Source organism: Nematostella vectensis, chromosome 4 (assembly GCF_932526225.1).
Source record: "Nematostella vectensis chromosome 4, jaNemVect1.1, whole genome shotgun sequence".
In the NCBI taxonomy this organism is placed as follows: domain Eukaryota; kingdom Metazoa; phylum Cnidaria; class Anthozoa; order Actiniaria; family Edwardsiidae; genus Nematostella; species Nematostella vectensis.
Window position 1 is genome coordinate 8200513 of NC_064037.1, and position 20985 is coordinate 8221497.

Below are 20985 nucleotides of genomic sequence, written 5' to 3' on the forward strand. Positions count from 1 at the left end.
AAAAAATTATGTCTATATGTTCTTAAATCATTAGGTTCTCACACGCGGGTTTTTACTGTAACCGCTCGTGGATCGGCCTATTAGGCCCCACCCACCCAGGGTACGTTAGGTGGGGTTACTTATGAGGAGGGTTGCCAGGGCAACACAAACAACTATCAACAAGGTCTGGCAATTTGAAACCTTTAATCGATCACGTGATGTGATTAATCCATACCATGATACATTCAGACCTAATTGCAATAACTCATATCCTTGAAGCGCGTATACCAAGATCTCACTTCACCAGGTCTTCTCCGGTGATGGACCTTCGGACCGGACATACATGTCCGAATAGCTATAACCTCCTGCCGAACTCCCTGAACTCAACCGACAGATTGCTAACTAGATAGGGAAAGACCGCTGTCCGCATGTGTGCGATGTCGAGGACGTCGTATAGTCGTAGAATTGAAATCGCTCCATAGATAAGAGAACGTAGCATGCTTCCCGAGTCACAAACTGAAGCTTACGAAAAATTGACAAAGACGGGACACCCTACCTGGGCTGACACCTACAAACTACACGCCCAGGTAAGGGGTCCGAGAGGTCGTGGAAACACAGGCTCTGTAAATATAATATTAATAATAATAATAACAATAATAATAATAATAAACGGCACCGAGGGGCTTCGGGCGTTAACTTTAAGGTGACTGATAGGAAACATATATAACAGTCTCGTTGGTTCGTTTCCCGAGTAGCTATTGTCCGATAATTGTCCGGGTTAGACTATGAGGCCGCACCAGATCCGGACGGATCACACTGGAGTAGCCTTACAATAGACGGGTCGCTCTTTGCACCTTCAATGAATTCTTCAAGCGATAATTTCCCATCCAAATTCTTATCCATTTGCCTGAAGATCTTCTCTGTACGTTTTTCGGGCGTGCTCTCGTCTTCGGGCATTTTCATCACACTTCCAACCATTTTATAAATAGCTTGCACAATTTCTAACATTTCTTGTCTAGAGATGTAGCCATTCCCGTCAAGATCGTACATGTTGAACGCCCACTTCAGCTTCTGCTCCAGCTTGCCCCGAGAAGTGACCGACAGCGCGCAGATGAACTCTCGGAAGTCGATCGTGCCGTCGCCGTTTTTGTCGAATGTACGGAAGACGTGTTCGGCGAACTTAGACGCATCTCCGTAAGGGAAGAAGTTGCCGTAAATCTTCTTGAATTCCTCGACAGTAAGATGGCCCGTGGGGCAGTCCTTAAGGAAACCCTTGTACCATTCCTGGAGTTCCTGGTCGCTGAATTCTGTGTTCGTACGTAAGTCCTGGAGAACTTCTGGCTTCAATTTGCTGTTCTGTTTTCCCATAACTGATAATTACCTACAAGAGAAATATATCACTCAGTAAAACAGCATTCATTTTTTATTATGACCAAACCCAGCCTATTGAGGGGACATACTGAATACTCTATACCTACAGAGTTACTACTTACAGAACTGTTACCTATAGAGTTACTACTTACAGAACTGTTACCTATAGAGTTACTACTTACAGAACTGTTACCTATAGAGTTACTACTTACAGAACTGTTACCTATAGAGTTACTACTTACAGAACTGTTACCCATAGAGTTACTACTTACAGAACTGTTACCTATAGAGTTACTACTTACAGAACTGTTACCTATAGAGTTACTACTTACAGAACTGTTACCTATAGAGTTACTACTTACAGAACTGTTACCTATAGAGTTACTACTTACAGAACTGTTACTTATAGAGCTACTACCAGCTCGCTTAGTACACAGGGAAGTAGCCAAGATTTGCCAAGTGAACATGAGATATAGACAAAAAAGGAAAGGGTGTGTTGCGCGTTCTCTTGCCTACTCATGTTCATGGGTATGAATGTTACATAACATGGCGACAAAATACCAAAACAATAGCAATATGTCCCTTCATTATATTGCTATGATTCACTATGAATCACTCTCGGTTGATTAATGCGCTGTACATCCATTTACTATATAGCGATCTGCTACATGCGCTCAGTGGCTGATTAACGTGCTGTACATCCATTTACTATATAGCTATGTGCTACATGCGCTCTCAGTGGCTGATTAACGCTCTGTACATTCATCAGGGTGATTTAGATCCACAACGCCGGCAAGAAGACGCCGCCTCGCGCACGTTCGATTGCGCGCGCACGCTTTTCTTGCCGGTGTCGCGTCCTGTTCAGGACGGCATTTTATGCTTTTTCACGTCCTCTTCAGGACGGGACGCCGGCAAAAATTAGCGTGCGCGCGCAATCGAACGTACGCGAGGCGGCGTCCTCTTGCCGGCGTCGTGGATCTAAATCACCCTATTTAATGTATAGCTATTTGCTACATGCGCTCTCAGTAGCTGATTAACGCGCTGTACATCCGTTTACTATATAGATTTGTGCTACATGCGCTCTCATTGGTTGATTAACGCGCTGTTCATTTATTTACTGTATAGCTATCTGCTACATGCGCTCTGTTGATTAACGGGCTGAACATCCATTTACTACAGTGGAACCTGGATTTTACGATATGCCTCGGGAGAAAGAAAATATATCGTAAAATCGAGGTATCGTTGCAAAGATTTCCTAGATTTTACAATATAAAGGAAAATCCATTGAAGAAATCGTTGTAGCGAGATTGGGTTAATCATCAACTTTCACAAAATAATGATATTGTAATCGTACTCTGTATAAGACTGTACAGTTACTCTCTGTAATACTGTCATCTGTATTTAACAAGATCTTTCTAGTCCAAAAAATCGATTAACGTACAGTAGTACAACGTTTGTGGTGTCTTGAGTTTTTCACTGTTTTTGATGGTCTCAGTAATAGTAATGTCGTTGTATCGAGGTTAAAATTACGCTCGGGAGAACAGATTTGTATCGTAAAATGGAGAATATCATTGTATCCAATATCGTTAGATCGAGGTGATTTCTTATTCATCTCACTGTATTAACGCCATCGTAAAATTTACAATGCTGGACAAAACTAGTAAGGCGGATTTCTCGATATCTATGGTTAGTCAACTATCTTTCTTCCCGAGACAATGTCATTGAATGTTGGATGTAACCGTGCTCAAATTCTAAGAAAGACAGCCCGAGTTGAACAACATTGTACTGGGGGGGGGGGGGGGGGGGGGGGGGGGGGGAGGGGGAGAAGCGTGTAGGAGGAGTGGGTAACATTGAACCCCCTATGCAGTAAAAAATCAAAAAAGGCGACAACAGTTTTGTCCAGCATTGAAGGGCCCACTGTATATAGCTATGTGCGCTCTCATTGGTTGATTAAGCCTATAGTACTATAGTGTTATGTCGTTAAGCCTATCGTGTTGTGTCGTTACGCTTATCGTGTTGTGCCTATCGTGTAATGTCGTTAAGCCTATCGTGTAATGTCGTTAAGCCTATCGTGTTATGTCGTTAAGCCTATCGTGTTATGTCGTTATGCCTATCGTGTTATGTCGTTAAGCCTATCGTGTTATGTCGTTAAGCCATCGTGCGTGTTATTTCGTTAAGCCTATCGTGTTATACCACTTCAAGTGTTTCAAGTGCTTTTGAAAAAAAAAAAATAAAACGTATCGCAGACACAAATGTCTAGTTGCTGTTTTAATGTTGAATAAATAATATGAAATCCTTTTCTCTCCTACAATGTGACATCCTCCACAAACTCTAGGAACTGACGTTGATCAAGCTTCCCACTATAACCCAAAGAAATGCTACGAATGCGCAAACATCCATCTTTTTATTTGTACACTACAGCTGCAGATATATCTTTGATCTTTTGAGTACATAAAACAAGCTAACACAAATGAGACTTCGACAGATAACAGACATTAATTGGGCGGCTTTTTTTCATCATTTTCATCATACAAATACCTATAACGAGAATCCAATAGCAGAGGAATGTACGGGGTTGGTAGGCGGCTACGAGTTACACTTGACTTTCTTTACAACCTAGGCCTCCACGAACATCGGTTTACGATAGAAACAGTCCATAATCCACATTTCCGTGATATAATACCGTTACTCAATTTATTTTGCAAGTACTGAGCAGAAGAGATATTATTACAGTAAAGCTAAAATCCACCAACAAGTCGTGCAATGTGCGTAAGTAGTTTCTCTATGAGTTACTTGGGTCGCACTGGAGAAGACGGACGATGGACGGGTCGCTCTTCGCGCCTTCAATGAATTCTGCAAGCGATAATTTCCCATCCAAATTCTTATCCATTTGCCTGAAGATCTTATCCGTTCGCTTTTCGGGCGTACTCTCGTCTTCGGGCATTTTCATCACACTGCCAACCATTTTGTAGATCGCGCGAACGATTTCTAACATTTCTTGTCTAGAGATGTAGCCATTCCCGTCAAGATCGTACATGCTAAATGCCCACTTGAGCTTCTGCTCCAGCTTGCCCCGAGAGGTGACCGACAGCGCGCAGATGAACTCTCGGAAGTCGATCGTGCCGTCGCCGTTAGCGTCGAAAGTACGGAAGACGTGTTCGGCGAACTTAGACGCATCTCCGTAAGGGAAGAAGTTGCCGTAAATCTTCTTGAATTCCTCGACAGTAAGATGGCCCGTGGGGCAGTCCTTAAGGAAACCTTTGTACCATTCTTGCAGTTCTTCGTCACTGAATTCTGTGTTGTTTTTTAGGTCGGCTAGTTGCTCCGGCTTTAATTTACTGTTTTGTTTGCCCATAGTTTACTACCTGTAACAAGAACACAAAAGGCAAAAAGGGTCAGTTGGTATCTTTGGTAATAGTCCAAAACAGGAAAAGCTGAGACCTCATTAATGTTATTTGGTTATTGCTGTCCTTTTCTTTTTCAATGTTTGATTGCATTATAAAAGCAATCGAGCAACCGTCCACGCAAGAATGCAAGTTCTTAGAGACCTGTGGCATCATCGACAACGACTATCGTAATTCAACTGTAACCTTGAAAACTGATCCAAACTTTAAGAAGACATATCCTCCACGACTTGCTAATTAAAATAGCTTATTAAAAATGTTTCCACTAAAATGATAGCTACTTGCTACGCAAAGTGTAACGTTGTCGAGCCTATATCAGGACGGTATTTCACTGTCAAAACGAGAGAGTAAAAGACAATCTGTAGGAAGTCTAGGCGTGGCGAAAACAAAGAAATATATCAACATAAGATGGAATTTCAACAAAAATCTTTAGCCCCTCATTGATTAATTAGATTTTGCTGGTTTGCCAAACACTAAAAGAACACTTCCCCTCAGGCCTTGAGATCCAGGGTTTTTTTATAAAGAGGAGTTAGTAAGAGTTTAAGTAATCGTTATGTTAGGCAGTTTTCCAATTTTAACAAATCAATTTGGCAAATTAACACAAAGATAACCAGTTTTAAAAAAGCGACGCTTTTTTAAAACCACGATCCCTGGTGTTACGGGTTAAACGCGGATCAAACGGGATAGACCAAGTCAGTAAGCTTTTTAATATCCGAGTACGAAGGGGAAAGCTCAGAAGGTTATATGATCCCGTGGAATGGTCACGTACGATGGTAACGCGAGGACCACGTAAGTAACGTGATATGATCACGTGGGATAGTCACGTGGACTGGTCACGTAAGACGGTCACGCGAGGACCACGTATGTGTAAGTGAAAGGGGCACTTGTGATGGTAACACATTGGAAAAAATATTTCTGTCTTTGTCCCGACTGCGCAGCTGCAGAAACTAACATTCTGGACTCTGTTCTTGTACTAGCTTCGAGGCACTTGAGATACAAGTACCACATGAGATACAAGAACATACGGGATATCAGTGTTAGGCATCTGCTCCTAGTACAATTATATCTTGTTACTTCAATCCCAATGGACATTAGTCGACTTCCAAACATTGTGACCAAGTAGAGTTTATTTGTCAAATATCGCTAATAAAGCATAAATAATGTAAGTCATAACAAGAAATGAGGCTGTGTGTTACAATGACGTAATACGGGCCAGGCGCGAAACAGAATAAAAGAAAGTGTAGACGCAAACATGCTAAAACAACTTGCACACAATGAAAACTTCCTAGGCCTGGGCGCAAGCTAAATTACAGTACACTGACAAATAACATACACAGCAACCTTTCAAATAATGCATTTTGGAGTCCCACACAGGCGTGCTAGGGCAGAACTAACGGGCCTCGTGTAGCGTGTCGCCAGCGCCAGTTCATGCCTCTTCCCCCAGCAAGCGACGCACAGCACACGACACGAACGACAAATGGCGCACAATTCTCTCACCTTGAACGAGGGTCGACAGTGGATGAGGGTGAGGCGGCTTCTTAAAGTGCTTATGGCTGAGTGGTGACACGATGGTGCTTATCATTCAATAGTGCGATACAACAAAGTGCAGCAAAAAAAATCCATTCGCATGTGCAGTGTTCCTCGATGGCACTTGTAAGCTTGACCCCAAAGCTGGCACTGTGAAGGTGGTGCATGATTCCCGGGGATTGGTTCAACGCATGGAAAGCTACGGTAGCGTGCTGCTCCAACCGGCCGTTTAGTGATGGAAACGTAAGGTATGGTATCGTGCTGGCCTAGTTGACAGTGAAGTGCAGCGAAATTGACGAACGAAGAGAACTCTTCAAGAATTGGTAAGGCATGGTTGAAGTGACTGTGATTTGTAAAGCTGTAAAAGTACCCAATATATACAATACCATAATTGAGTTGACTAAACATATAAATAGAGGCTATGATTTGATTTAAATGTTTAAACCAACAATCAGGATATCTGAAAAAGGGCGTGAAAACAACAGACTCTTACGATACAATGTACGTTTCTTAAAAAAAAAAATGCCGATCAGCCATTCGTATCTGATATGATACAATGTATCAGCAAGGTAACATCAAACGACCGCCCGTAATGGGAGGCAGATACCTGAATAACAACAACTCGCGTGTAAAATGATGGTCTGATTTACACTCTTAACGGTCTTTTAATGTGCAGTTATGCTTTTAGTACTATGCGCTTTACAAGTCAATCTCAGAAAGGGGGCGTCTCGAACAGAATGGGGGTAATCTTGGAGACCACGCCCAAGCGCCGTAAGATATTTAGACCGCTGGGGGTTAAAAAGGCACGCCATAATCCAAAACATTGAGAAGCCAATCAGACAATCTATCATACTTGTGCAACCTTTCTTCCAAATAATACAAATTCAACAAACGAGTATTTTTTACACAACCTAGGGCCTACACAAACATCGGTTTTGGAGAAAAAGAGTCCATTATCCACATTTCTATTACACAATACCGCCAGACACTTGTTTTGAAAGAAACAGAAGATATAATATTCCAGTAAAGCTAAAATCCACCAAAAATTCGTGCAATGCACGTCTAAGTCGTCTCTCTATGAGCCGGCCTGAGGGTCGCACTGTAGAAGACGGACGATGGACTCGTCGCTTTTCGCACCCTCAATGAATTCTGCCAGTGATAATTTCCCATCCAAATTCTTATCCATTTGCCTGAAGATCTTATCCGTTCGCTTTTCGGGCGTACTCTCGTCTTCGGGCATTTTCATCACACTCCCAACCATTTTGTAGATCGCGCGAACGATTTCTAGCATTTCTTGTCTAGAGATGTAGCCATTCCCGTCAAGATCGTACATGCCAAATGCCCACTTGAGCTTCTGCTCCAGCTTGCCCCGAGAGGTGACCGACAGCGCGCAGATGAACTCTCGGAAGTCGATCGTGCCGTCGCCGTTGGCGTCGAAAGTACGGAAGACATGTTCGGCGAATTTCGACGCGTCTCCGTAAGGGAAAAAGTTGCCATAGATCTTCTTGAATTCTTCAACAGATAAAGAACCGTCTGGGCAGTCCTTTAAAAATCCTTTGTACCATTCTTGAAGTTCAGTTTCGCTGAATTCTGTATTGTTTTTCAAGTCGGCTAGCTGTTCGGGCTTTAACTTACTGTTTTGTTTGCCCATAGTTTACAATCTGTAAGAAACACAAAGGGGATAAGATCAGTCTGAATCTCAAATGATCGGCAAAAATATGTTTTTTTAAGCCTGCTTATTAGTGTTATGTTGTTAGTTATTGATACTCTATTTCGGCAGGAGAGAAAAAGTGTAAAAAGTTATATCTTAACAAGATATCTCCAGACATCTTATCCTCTCCAGCATGGACAGCCAAGTTTATTGCTCAATTTTGCAAAAGCACGAAAATAATGTAGCATGTGTTACAATGACAAGAGGCATGCATAACGTGAGGTATTCCAAGAAATGTCTCACAATGACTAGGTGCATGCATAGCGTGAGGTATTACAAGCAATCTGAACATGCTTTTACTGGCAAGATACAAAGTAGACTAAATATAGATATCATTGCTACCACGGGCAGCCAAGTTTATTGCTCAATTTCGCAAAAGCACGAAAATAATGTGCATGTGTTACATAGACAAGATGCAGGCATAACGTAAGGTATTCCAAGAAATGTTAACATGCTTTTATTGACGAGATACAGGCATAATATGAGGTATTATAATAATATAAGTAATGTGAACATGTTTTACAATGACGAGGCGCATGCATAAAGTAAGATATTCCAAGAAATGTTTCAACATGTGTTTTATTGACAAGACATAACGTGAGGTATTCCAAGAAATGTGAACATGCGTTACAATGACTAGGCGCATGCATAACGTGAGGTTACATGTTATTTATTTTCAAGATTCAGGTATAACGTGAGGTATTCCAAGAAATGTGGACATGCATTTTATTGACAAGATACATGTATAATGTGAGGTATTCCAAGAAATGTGAACACGCGTTACACTAATCAGATACAGGAGAAAAATGTGGACATGCGTCAAAATGAAGAGATGAAGGCATAGTGGGACGTATTCCAGAAATGTAAACATGTGTTAAAATGACGAGACTCATGCTTAACGTGTGGTATTCCAAGAAATGTGGACATTTGTTATTTTATTGACAAGATACAGGTATAACGTGAGGTATTCCAAGAAATGTGGACATGTGTTATTTTATTGACAATATACAGGTATAACGTGAGGTATTCCAAGAAATGTGGACATGTGTTATTTTATTGACAAGATACAGGTATAACGTGAGGTATTACAAGAAATGTGAGCATGTGTTACAACGGCGAGAGGCTGGCATAACGTGACGTATTACAAAAATTAAAAAAAAACACACGCGTTATAATGTCGAGACGAACGCCTAGCGCAAAACAAAATAATACATCGTAACGCACAACAAAGTATTGTTGTTCGTAAGACATGATTAGGGTGGAGGGTGGTCTGGGCCTGGTGCTAGGGCCGGACGCTACGTTCAATGTTAATGATAGTACATCACAATGACAAATGACACAGTCTTTTAAGTCATGCGTTTTGAATCCCTTCACAGGCGTGCTTGTAGCGTGTCGCCAGCGCCCGTCCACGCCTCTTCCCCCAGCAAGCGATGCACAGCACACGACACGAACGACAAATGGCGAACAATTCTCTCACCTTGAACGAGGGTCGACAGTGGATGAGGGTGAGGCGGCTTCTTAAAGTGCTTATGGCTGAGTGATGACACGATGGTGCTTATCATTCAATGGTGCGATACAACAAAGTGCAGTCATATGTCTCCGATAGTGGGCTGGAAGTCCAATAGCTGGTCGCATGGGGCTAGTGGACAATTCGTGGACGAGGCTTGGTTACAAAAAATGGAATGCAACGGTGGCGTGGCAGTGGCCTTTTAATGGAAACGTAAGGTACGGTACCGTCTACTAAAAATTCATGAACAAACGGTAGTAACCTACACGGAATGGCACTGCTCTGTGTGACAGTGATTTTCAAGCTGTAAAAACTTTAACCAAAATGTGGACTTGACTAGATAAAAAATTGAATTTGTGATCACTATTTGTGATTAAAAATGAGCCTTACAGGCCCGAATGCGAAAAAAGGGATAAAACAAAAAGATCGCCTTGACAAAACATTTTAACTGAAAATATATTTTGAACAAACTGTTTGTCGTCAACAATAAGACTGAGGCAGATGCGAAAACATTCATAGATCCATTAAGATACACGGCGGTTATGCGTTTAGTGTTCGTTCCTTTTAAGAAGAGGGAGAAGGGCCACTCGAATAAAATGTGGATAATCCTGAAGACCACGCCAATGTGCCTTACTACCACGCATGTCTATATTTCAACTGAGGGTTAGAGAGAAGGCACGCCATAATCGTTGAGAGAAGTAACGCCATAATCACAAACGTCAAGAATCAAAACAAAAAAGCTTTTAGAAAAAGACCAGCTGTTTAACACGTCAGTGAAGGCTTAATCGCCATAATCACATCCCGCTTTTAAATAAAGTCAATAACGAGCGACATGCAAGGGGTCGACGGGAAAATGAGATACAGTCTGGCTGGAAGTGCTCCCTTGTGAAGACCCAAAAGACGCATACATAGCCTGAGTCTTGTACGGCATTGTGTAGTACTTAGGGATGTTTGTGGGAAGGCTTGTCGAGGCTGATATGTGCGCGCGATGACATCTGGTGATATCACACGAAAGACGAATGACAGTTTATCAAGATTACCGCTTGTTACCCTTAAGGGTCGGGCAAACCCGAGGGCGGGTAGCTATACCGCGACAATTCAGGCGCTAGAGTCACGAAACGAGCGAGACAAATCAGAGAGAGTACATCATTATACTAGCCAAACATAGGCGCGAAAGTGCACCACGAAATAAGACGAATCAGAGCGCAAAAGTGGATCACGAGACAAAACCTACTAAGAGTACACCAAAGACTCAACATGATTTGTACAGATTTGCACAGATTTTATGAGCGCACTATTGCAGAAGGTTGTCGTTCCGGCGTAGGTTGAGAACTTAATGCACTCCTACACCAAACATATCGAATAGGTGAACACTTAGACAGGTCGGTGGCTAGCGTGGGGGTCCCTTGTGATTAATCATTGATGAGTACTGTCTCTGAAATGCAAGGGATGCTTGGTCAGGTTGTCAAAATAAAATATGAATAACCGAGAAAGAGAATTGAGCGATAAAAGCCTGTTACCCGTGGTTAGCTGCAATTTAATGGCTTTCTCTAGCGCCTAAAATCATGACTATCCAAGCGGCTACCCCTACCCCTTCCTGTGACGAGATACGGGAGGGGGGAGGGGGAGGGGGGTTGAGCCGCTGAGCATGCTACAGAGCACATGCGATGTTTTACAGACTTAGGGGAAACTCAGAGCGGATATAACTTTTTAAGGGTCTTTAGCAGCACAGCATGAAACAAAAGGCAAATTAGGATGAGGCACGTTGCGAACATTACATCGACTGATATAGGTCAATAGTGTACGCTATACGCTCTGTACACATAGTGTACTATTGCGAAATCTTTTAACTTGTCTACAGTTGGGAAAAAACACGGCATGGAAGTACAGCCCTTGGAGCACCCCTTGTCTGAGACATTTTAGAACAACTGTGATAAATTGTTAACTTTTCTACTAATCAAAGATGCGCGCGAGATACCCATTCGGTGATTTCTAGTTGGAGTCTAAGTTTATACAAAGTCTGTTTACATTGCACTAAATAAATGCCAGTTTAACATCACAATAACTATATGATAATTTATGTATGAGCTTGATCTTACGTTCTTTCCTAAAGAAAAATTAAGAGCTTAAAAGGAAAAAAAATATAAAAAAAAATCTTAGCAAATTCTTACCTGTAATAAGTTTGGAACTTCGATTGTGACAACGCTAGCTAAAATTTGAGTTCTAGAAAGCCTAAATAATATATGGGCTATCTGGCCAAACAGATGGCGGAAACTGCATTGAAAAGACAACAAACATCCCGGGCAAAATGGAAAACAAGTCGGTTACCTAGGCCAAAAACTACATGTTCCTTTCAAACCACTTGCATCAAACAGATAAACAGCGATAAAAAGCTGTTGTCTTTGAAGAAAAAAGAGAGTAGAAGACTATGCTAATCTGCCCCTACTAATTAGAAGCAACCACATGAAGCGATAAGAAAACCAAGTAAAAGGTTAATTAAAAGTGAAAAGAATTCCGACGAAAAATTCGATTACCACTATTGTACATAAAGACAACACCTGTACGTCTTATTTTCTTCCTTTCTGAATCACTTGCCTATCTCTACTACCAACGTTGCTTTAAAATGCACAAATATAATTTGAGGTTAATTCCTCATGTGCTGAATTGGTGCTCAAGTAAAATGTGCTGGAAGTGGGAAGAATATAAGATAGCAACCCAACAGAGATTGGCGGTTGACTTGATTTTAGAAAAAAGAGTGGTTTTCACAAAATGCAAAACACGAAAAAAATAATTTCCGCACAAAATGGTCCACGTTAACAGAACTAAAATCAAGACCTGTCACAGTTATGGTGACATGCATAATTAATAATAATAATAATAATAATGATGATAATAACAAAAAAAAAATAAATAATAATAATAATAATAATAATAATAATAATAATAATAATAATAATAATAATAATATCTTTATTAACAATAATTATAAAATCTAATAATCTATGTACAATTCTCTACTATCACATTTTTTACATTAAACATTTTTGGTTAAACACTGATGAATTCAATAATAATGATAACAATGTGTAAAAATAATTTAAAAGCAAGAAACTAATTCTAAAAGTATGGAGTGTTAAAATATAGGGAAAACTAAAAACTACATTAATCTTATTCAACCCGAGCTTTCAGAGTTGGCAATTTTAAAGTCAATGTTCTTCAAATCGAATCTGTAATTTCTTGCCCTTGACCCTCTGAGGCAGACAAGCGCAGAACGGAGAAGGGCGAAGGAGATAATAATAATAATAATAATAATAATAATAATAATAATAATAATAATAATAATAATAATAATAATAATAATAATTACACAAATCACATAAAGATGCTCTATTTCATATCAACTAACTGATCTGACCTTAAAACTGAATATGCAAGCTTCCCAAATTGTGACTGAGGTGACCCAATTTCTAAGTAGACTAAACAGTTTTGAGAAAAACCCAAAACTGTCTGTCACTGTTTTCAGAGGAACGCCAGATTTGTTAAAACATAAAATGACATTTGGATAAGTTGCACAGTATTGTCTATCCACATATCCTGATAAATCCATTAGCAAATTCATTAATTCAAACAACAATTTTAAGCACCCCCCATGTTTTGGAAAGTGATCTATTTTATGCCCTAGGATTCAATGTATTTTGTAAACAAGCAAATTCATTAATTCAGACAACAATTTTAAGAACACCTGTATGTTTTGGAAAGTGATCTAGTTTATGCCCTAGGATTCAATGTATTTTGTAAACAAGCAAATTCGTTAATTCAGACAGCAAATTTAAGCACACCCCTATGTTTTGGAAAGTGATCTATTTTAAGTCCTAGGATTTAATGTATTTTGTAAACATGAGAGTATAAGAAGTCAAGTAATACACCTGTCATAAAAAAAACCTATTAGTTTAACAGAAATGGTGTTTTCCTAATCATAAAACTAATTTGAGAGTGGGGTTGGCAGAAGGAGCAAGACAAATTAGCTGCCCTAAAAAAGAGAACATATGAAAACAAAGAAATTAACTACAAGAAGTAGCTTAGTAAGTCTTCTACACAATATCTCTGCTTTAGGCTAAGTAAATTCAACAAATAAGCTTTCAAGGCTAGGGGATTTATTTATCTAGACAGAAACATGTCATTCAAACTTTGTCAAAGGTTATCAGTATGTTGAAAAGAATATTATATAGAGTATTCTAATGAATGGGTCAATAAAAAGATAATATGATAATATCCATTAATGAAAGGCAAACAGAATTATACTTAGTTGATTATTTTCCATAAATCCCTAAATCACCTTGGATTATAGCAACTGGGCGGAGGGGATGTGATCATGCCATATCTGTGTGTGTCATTCTATTAAAATCAATACAAAGGCCCAAATAGTTGTGTTCGTAAACCAGAAGAATAAATACAATCAGGGAAGTGTAAGGAGATGGAATCGCAACTGAATATATTAAAGGCGAATGGCGCACTCTGATTGGCTACAGCAGTTTGAAATGTTTGTTTGGCGCCTCTACAAGCATCGGGTATACATTTTGCTGTGAACACTATTCCTAGCAAGCCCCAATTTTTAGATGTAGAAGCTTTAGGTTTATTGCCATCGACCTATTTTGTTATTTGTGTGTAAAATATAGAAATTCAACAAGCAATACACAGATTTTGATGCTCTGTAGGGCCCTGCTCACAACAACAAAGCTGATCGCAGGGAAACTCGCACTACAAGCATCGGTACACATTTTGTTGTGAGAACTATCTCTAGCAAGCCCCAATTTTTAGATATAAAAGCTTTAGGTATACTGCCATTGACCTATTTTGTTATTTGTGCAAATACAAGCAATGCATAAAAGTCAAAATCAATTTCGAAAACTCAAGTTAACGCAGTGAAACGAACATAGAATGTGTGAAATTGTTTAATTTATGCAGTTGCCATTCCATCTCCTTACACTTCCCTGATACAACACAGGTCTGCCCTGAAGAAGAAATTTGGCAGAGTCGAAAACCAGGTTTCGGTGTATTCCATTCTATACAAAGATGTCATAGAATGGCAAAAAAATAAGGTACCATAAAATGTGCAAATAGCACTATCTGAGGGGATCATGAAATAGCTGAAACAGGGCCAATAACAATACTTTAATGGTTTCCAAAATAAGAGTGTTGGCATAGTGAGATCATGAGTGAAAAAGAGGGTTATTGACTTAAAAAAAATTAATTTGTTATGTAAATTAAAAGTGTTTGGCAGCAAAAATCAATATGAATAATTTATTAGGGCCAATGTCATTACACAGGGATAAACAAACACATAAGCTCAAAGTAGGAGGTTAACCTCAGCTTTCCAAAATGCAAGACATGATGGAAAAGTGCCATCTTGTAGAACTATCATAATGAGTAATAAGGTAATGCCCCTGCCAAGATCCACAAAATGATTCTTACAAAAGCTGCTATATAGCCACAGATGTTTAAAAACAACAGCTCACTATTTGTAGTAATAGAAAAATCCATTAACATTTAACAAGAGAACCCATCCATTATAACAAAAGCATAATAAAGTGGTAATTCAACCAGGTAGGGTTGGTAACTTAGCAGTAGTGACCAAAGGAGTTAATTACAATTTGCTTTTAGCCAACTTAAAATACTAGGGGGATTGTGATATAGCCAAAATATTGGTAAATATTTTGTATTCTCATAAAAAAGTCAGAAAGCAGTAACTTACAATAGACAACACAATTTAAAGGGCTGAAGAGGCGAACCAAAATTAGGTTTGTCAAGCAGATGAGTTTGAAAACACATTTATGGATATTCCAATCATACAAACAAATCTAATACCAATGCTATATCATTTGTCATTCTTGAAAATATAGAAAAGTATTAAAAATAAATGTTTAAACAGAGGTAAATTCATTTATTTATATATTTTGAATTCATATATTTTGAATACTTGTAGAGCAAAGTGACTCTACTTGTAAGTAATGAAACCTTAGTTCCTACTAAAGCCAGAAAACATCACCAGATGGCCCAACACAACAAAAATTAATAAGGCCTAAGAGTGAAAATAAATTATTCAACTAGCAACCAATTATTCATACATACTCTGATATGAGCAGAACTTTCTAAATGTATGTTTTCTATTTCATTTGTAAGTTCTGAAATTAATGCATATCATGGCTTGACCATTGCTTTTTATCTTTTATTATGGAAAAAATTAAATTAAATTTCTACAGAGTTATTTGGTTTTATTGAATAGAAGAAAATACACCAGCAGGAGTTGTCAAACAACAGGTACCTTCTCATCAAAACATGAAGGGCTCCAAAAAAAGCAATAATAAGGTTTAGCTCGATAATGAGATGCAGTGGAAACCAACACAGCCTGAACAGCTGTTGCTCTGATGAGATACAGATCAGACAAAATGTTGATTTATTTGAGTGGATGAATCATTTCAGGTTAAAATCATTGATGATGGTTAAGAGGAATTACGCAAAGGCATTCACTTCAACTAGCAGTGTGGGTTTATATATAGGTTTGCCAGTACCATATCACCTGGGTACTGAGTCTACAAGGTGTGTGGTGATAATCTGAACAAGATAATGCTCAACACTTTCATGTTCTGTTTAAGAAATAATCTCTTCCATCTCCATTTTCCCTTGAGATGAATAACAAAACACACACAACAAGAGGAAACTTTCAGTGTCTCATAGAGAGCACAGAAGATTGGTAAATGCAATCACCTTGTACAGATAAGAAATACAAGGACACAACTTGGAATCAATATAAATGGAATACTACTGCTATGGTTACAAATCCTACATCAGTAACCCAAAAATGAGCACCAAGTACTAGGGCAACTTGAATGATACTGAAAACAAACTTGGCAAGTTGACATGTTTTGACTGTTCTAAAATGATTATCACAGGTTAGTTTATAAAGCTCCATGGTTATTGTAAGCTAGCAAGAAAACGTCATTGTTAAAGTACTTTTGATAAACATTACAGAAAATATTGTCTGGAAATAAGGACTTTTCTGCAGTAGAAAAACAACTCTTCAAGGGGATTCTCAAGGGATGATACAATGTCATTAAATGCCATTTAAACATTTGAGAAATCGTTGATTATTAGTTAAAATGGCTACCAAGATGTAGAGTGCAGATCTCCATATTCCTAAGAAAAATTTCTGTTTTGATAATATACATTAACATATATATTTTTGCATTTCACACAAATAATGTAGTAGAGGCCTAATCAGATGTACAATGGAATAAATGCCCATAATCTAATACCTAATTATGCACCTTTAACCCAAGTGACTTAGATATAACTTCTAGATACAATAAAAGTTTATTTTGATCAAAGATTATCTTTTTCGGTTTGATCAGAAAGATGCTTTCCTTGATCCTCTTTTCTCATCTAAAATATAATCCCATTAAAACTTTTTTTCCTACATGAGATTTCCTATGGTGAAAAAAACATTGTCAATCACAATGTACCTAGGACAGAACAAGTTGGGGGCTATGGGCTGTTTGAAGAGTATGTTAAAATGGACTCAAACATTCTATTAAACTAACCGAGTTTACGGAAAGCTGAAAAAAAGTGCAACAACTCTTGCAATTAAAATTGTGAAATGCTACCGCTCGAAAACTGTCAATGTTTAAATGCAGTATTATTATTAATCTACTATTTTTATGTAGTGCTTCCTTCTAACAAAACAAAATTATTTAGTAGCTTCATATTGTTAAATACAGGAAATATCATAGAAAAATGGTAGAAAGCTTAAAAAACAACTTTACTTCATCATTCAACATATAACCATTCCGTTAGCCAAGAATGCAGAGGGCAATAATTAGCACTTTCAGCCATTTATCGTAAGAGAACGCGTCAGTGAAATGTGTACATTCGGAACATATGATATTTACATGGCACAAGCAGGTTGAGTGGCATCTTTATATATGCACTCCGATACTTAGAGCACAAATCATGCATGCCTGGAATGACTGGTAAATACGATGCCGATTCACTCAAAGAGAACTATGACATAAAATACTAGTGGACCCATGTATGACCCGAAAAAAGGTCAAATTTCAATCCACGCTGAAAATGCAGTGAAATAACAAACAGCTACGGCTGTCTCTCCATAGAATGGCACCCCTTGAATACAACAATGATTATGGGAGCTAACACAGTGCAACATTTTTCAACGAATACTCTAAACTCGCACAACGGCAATGAACGCGCCAAATAAGGATTTTTTATCGGGATGCAAGATATATGGTCTAGTGTTGAATGAGGGTTGGATCAAATGAGGGTTACAAAGCCGACCTAATAATTTCATACTTATTGCTAACACTGCGTGGCTAGCTTTCTGAGAGATTCCCTCAAGTCTTGATAAGGGTTTAACTTTGATGATGCAATGTGCGCGCAATAAATACATGTATATATATTTTGCACCAGTCGCAGTTTGTAGTAACAATACTTTGTCGAACGCACGATCGAGGTCGAATTCGAGTCGATTTCGGCACAAATTCCATCGACTTGAAACGACGACGAGAGCGTTGATGCATTATTAATTCGCACAGTGAATATGAATTTGCCAGATAAAATAGCACTAGGTTGTAAATATGGATAGTTGGCCGCAAATTCGCCTAGATTAGCGCGATCAGGCTCATACGCCCATCGACGCTCAAAAAATCATAGCAAATTCAAGCCGATTTTACGATCGAAATTCTCCACACACTAACGCATCTTTGAGTCACAAAGAAATCAAACGAGGAAGCTCTAGGGCTCATGCTAAACACACAAGGCGAGTTTGAATACAAGTTGTTTTCAATTGTTACTATTATTTTGTACAATTTGTGTATGATCTAAATGCGTACAGCGTTCTCGGATATGTAGATTCACAACATGCTTTAGAGCGTTTGGCATACAATTGTTCCGATACTACATATACTCACTGAAGAGGAAAACGAGATACGAGTCTAAAATACTAGAATTCGCTAAGTATAACCACCCAAATGGCTATTAAAAGGTCTGACGAATTTTCCAACAAAAGAGAAATACACTATTTCCATACCGCAGAAACGGCTTGCGCGCACAACACAAACATCATCGTATACTTGAGGCTTGACTATACAGTAAGTTCTAGTAGAGAAAGCTTCTAATGTCGATAAAAATATGACTTCTCTTACGGTAATGGACACTGAAGTGTACGTTTAGACGCTGTAGCTTGTCAACAAATGGAACAACATAACAAGCAAAGCAGCAATCTACGGAGCTAGTCTGCAGCTAGGGTTTTCTTGAGCTGGACTAAAGAAGCTAGGATTTTTTTGCCAGCAACTGATTCTCCTTTACAATAAAAATAAAACAACGTAATTTATGGAACAAATCTTCAGGTTTCTTAGTAATTGTTTAGCAAAGAGCACAGATATCAATAGAGATTTTCAGCATACAACAGGAAAAGAGTTTGCTATCGAGTCATCTGAGCTTTACATCCACATGCAGGCCGCATTTTGATACCTTACTCTTGGCCGATAGCTTATATTCGGACTAAGGCAATAGCTAGTGACTTCTGCATAGCAAACAACGCGGTTCTGTAAGCATTAAAAAGCTAAGAGTACTGAATGCACAAGCAGGTGGAAGACGGATGAAAAGCGTATACCTCGACTCGAATCAACATGCGCATTCGCTAGCGAAATACGGCAAGAAATCGCCAGCGAATCACCATTGAACGCTACAAATAGAAAGATACGATTTGAACTCACCTCAAAAGGGGAAAGCCGATTGCTCTTGTGCTTAAATTCGTGTAAATGTGACGGTTTTTCGTCCACCTCGCAAGTCGGGCCCCCTCGATTGGATTTTGTGTATACAGAAGTAAACCCGACCGTGACTCGCTGTGACGTCACTAGCCACTTATCTCCTTCATTACGCATGCGCTTAGCTCTAATTTGCATATGTATTTCAAGGGAAGGGAACAGCTTGGGACAATCAATTTTCGCGGGAACTTACAGGCGGCCTTTCCACTTTACGAAATTAAGATGAAATACCAAACCGATAAAGGAAAATCACTGAAAACAGAACGCAGCGAATGGCCGCGCGAAAAACAATGCACCCATAAAAGTCACGAATGATAAACATTTCTCATTGTTATCATCTTTCATTATAAGAATAAATGTGAAGTGTTCCTTATCTCAAAAACTATCGAAAAGCCAAAACACAATAACCATGGAGCTTTATGAGACCAAACAAAAATAACAACCATAAAACATTTCATAGCTCAATGAGAAAAGCCAAAAACTAAGATAATTTTTCTAATTTTGAGGTTCCTAAATCCACAAACCCCTAAAACCTGCACCCCTTATAATCACATGCGCGCATGTGAGAATTAATAACTTCTTTCATCTGAGGCTCTACTCTCTAGCTACTCTGGATCGCATGGAAAAATTCTCTTATTTACGAGACAGCTCAAATATGCTTACAGCGAATGTTATTTGCCAGACTTACCGCGTAGGAGTAACAATATAATACAATAATTTTCAATGAATCATTTTAATGTAAATCTCCGTAAAATAATGCAATAGAGTTGCTCATCATTACCTTTTTTATTTTCTTTAAAAATAGAGTTCGCCTTATTGCGTCCAATCCATCATTAGATTAATTATCTGTCCATTTGAGTGGTCAGAAGAAACTGCAGTGTTATAAAGCTCGTATCCAGGTTACATAAGTTTCATTCGCGGACTGAAGTCAATCAATAAGCGTTTTGTTTTTGTTATTTATTTGACGCATACACCTATTTCCTGTAAGAAGAATTGATTATTGCCATATAGATTTGAAAAAAAGCATAGCCAACTGACATGGATATGCAGGCTCTACCTCTTGTCTCTTCTGTCCCTATGAAAACGCAGTCGTTAGTTCTCACCCGTCACCCTCATCCAACCTGTTATGAAAACGCAGTCTTAGTGCTATCCTCTAATAAGAAGCAGCTTTAGTTCGATTTAGTGCTATCTAATGTGCAGGCCCGTACCACCCAGGGGAGGGGGGGGGGGGGGACAAAATCCAAAAGGTTGACCTAATTTTTCCTGGGGGGGGGGGGGGGGGGGGGGAGGAAGTTCTCTGATAAATATCACCTCCGAAAGAACAAAAAGGGATTTTTTTATGCCTTTGCAGTATCTCAACGGGACATTTATTGTCGGATTTGGCTACATACCAGAGTGATCTAGCTTATGATTTTTAGTTTTGTCTACAAATAGCACGTCTATTGGGAACTGGAAGCGGACCTTCGGCCGTTGTGCACCGTTTTCGCTTGTAATTGCTTGACCGCTTGAGGAATTCGTGGACAAAGACCATATGCCATACACGACCTAGGGTTCTAAAAGAGAAATATTGTGATCTTTACAGGCGCATCTTATATCTAGTACGCTAAGGAAAAAGTGTGTGGCATCTCTCACGGACAAAAGGAGCGA

At 39.0% G+C, this 20985-nt stretch overlaps 1 protein-coding gene across 4 annotated transcripts; it reads right to left on the reverse strand.

Annotated features, from left to right (window-relative positions):
* Positions 1–166: 166 nt before the first annotated feature.
* Positions 167–19443, reverse strand: LOC5519662 (neurocalcin homolog). Of its 4 annotated transcripts, none has more exons than XM_001639584.3 (2): positions 19288–19437; positions 167–1360 (listed from the first exon to the last, which is right to left on the reverse strand). In XM_001639584.3, exon 2 carries the CDS (start codon positions 1345–1347, stop codon positions 763–765), a length of 585 nt encoding a protein of 194 aa, XP_001639634.1. In that variant the 5' UTR covers positions 1348–1360; positions 19288–19437; the 3' UTR covers positions 167–762. The 4 variants fall into 4 exon arrangements, with proteins under 4 accessions (XP_001639634.1, XP_001639635.1, XP_032220489.1 ...); XM_001639585.3 differs by lacking the exon at positions 167–1360 and adding an exon at positions 3736–4715 and having other exon boundaries at positions 19288–19440; XM_032364598.2 differs by lacking the exons at positions 167–1360; positions 19288–19437 and adding exons at positions 3736–4715; positions 6252–7344.
* Positions 19444–20985: the final 1542 nt, after the last annotated feature.

Coding starts and splice junctions, on each gene's coding strand:
- LOC5519662 (XM_001639584.3), bottom strand. CDS start 1,347: ATGGGAAAACAGAACAGCAAATTGAAGCCAGAAGTTCTCCAGGACTTA.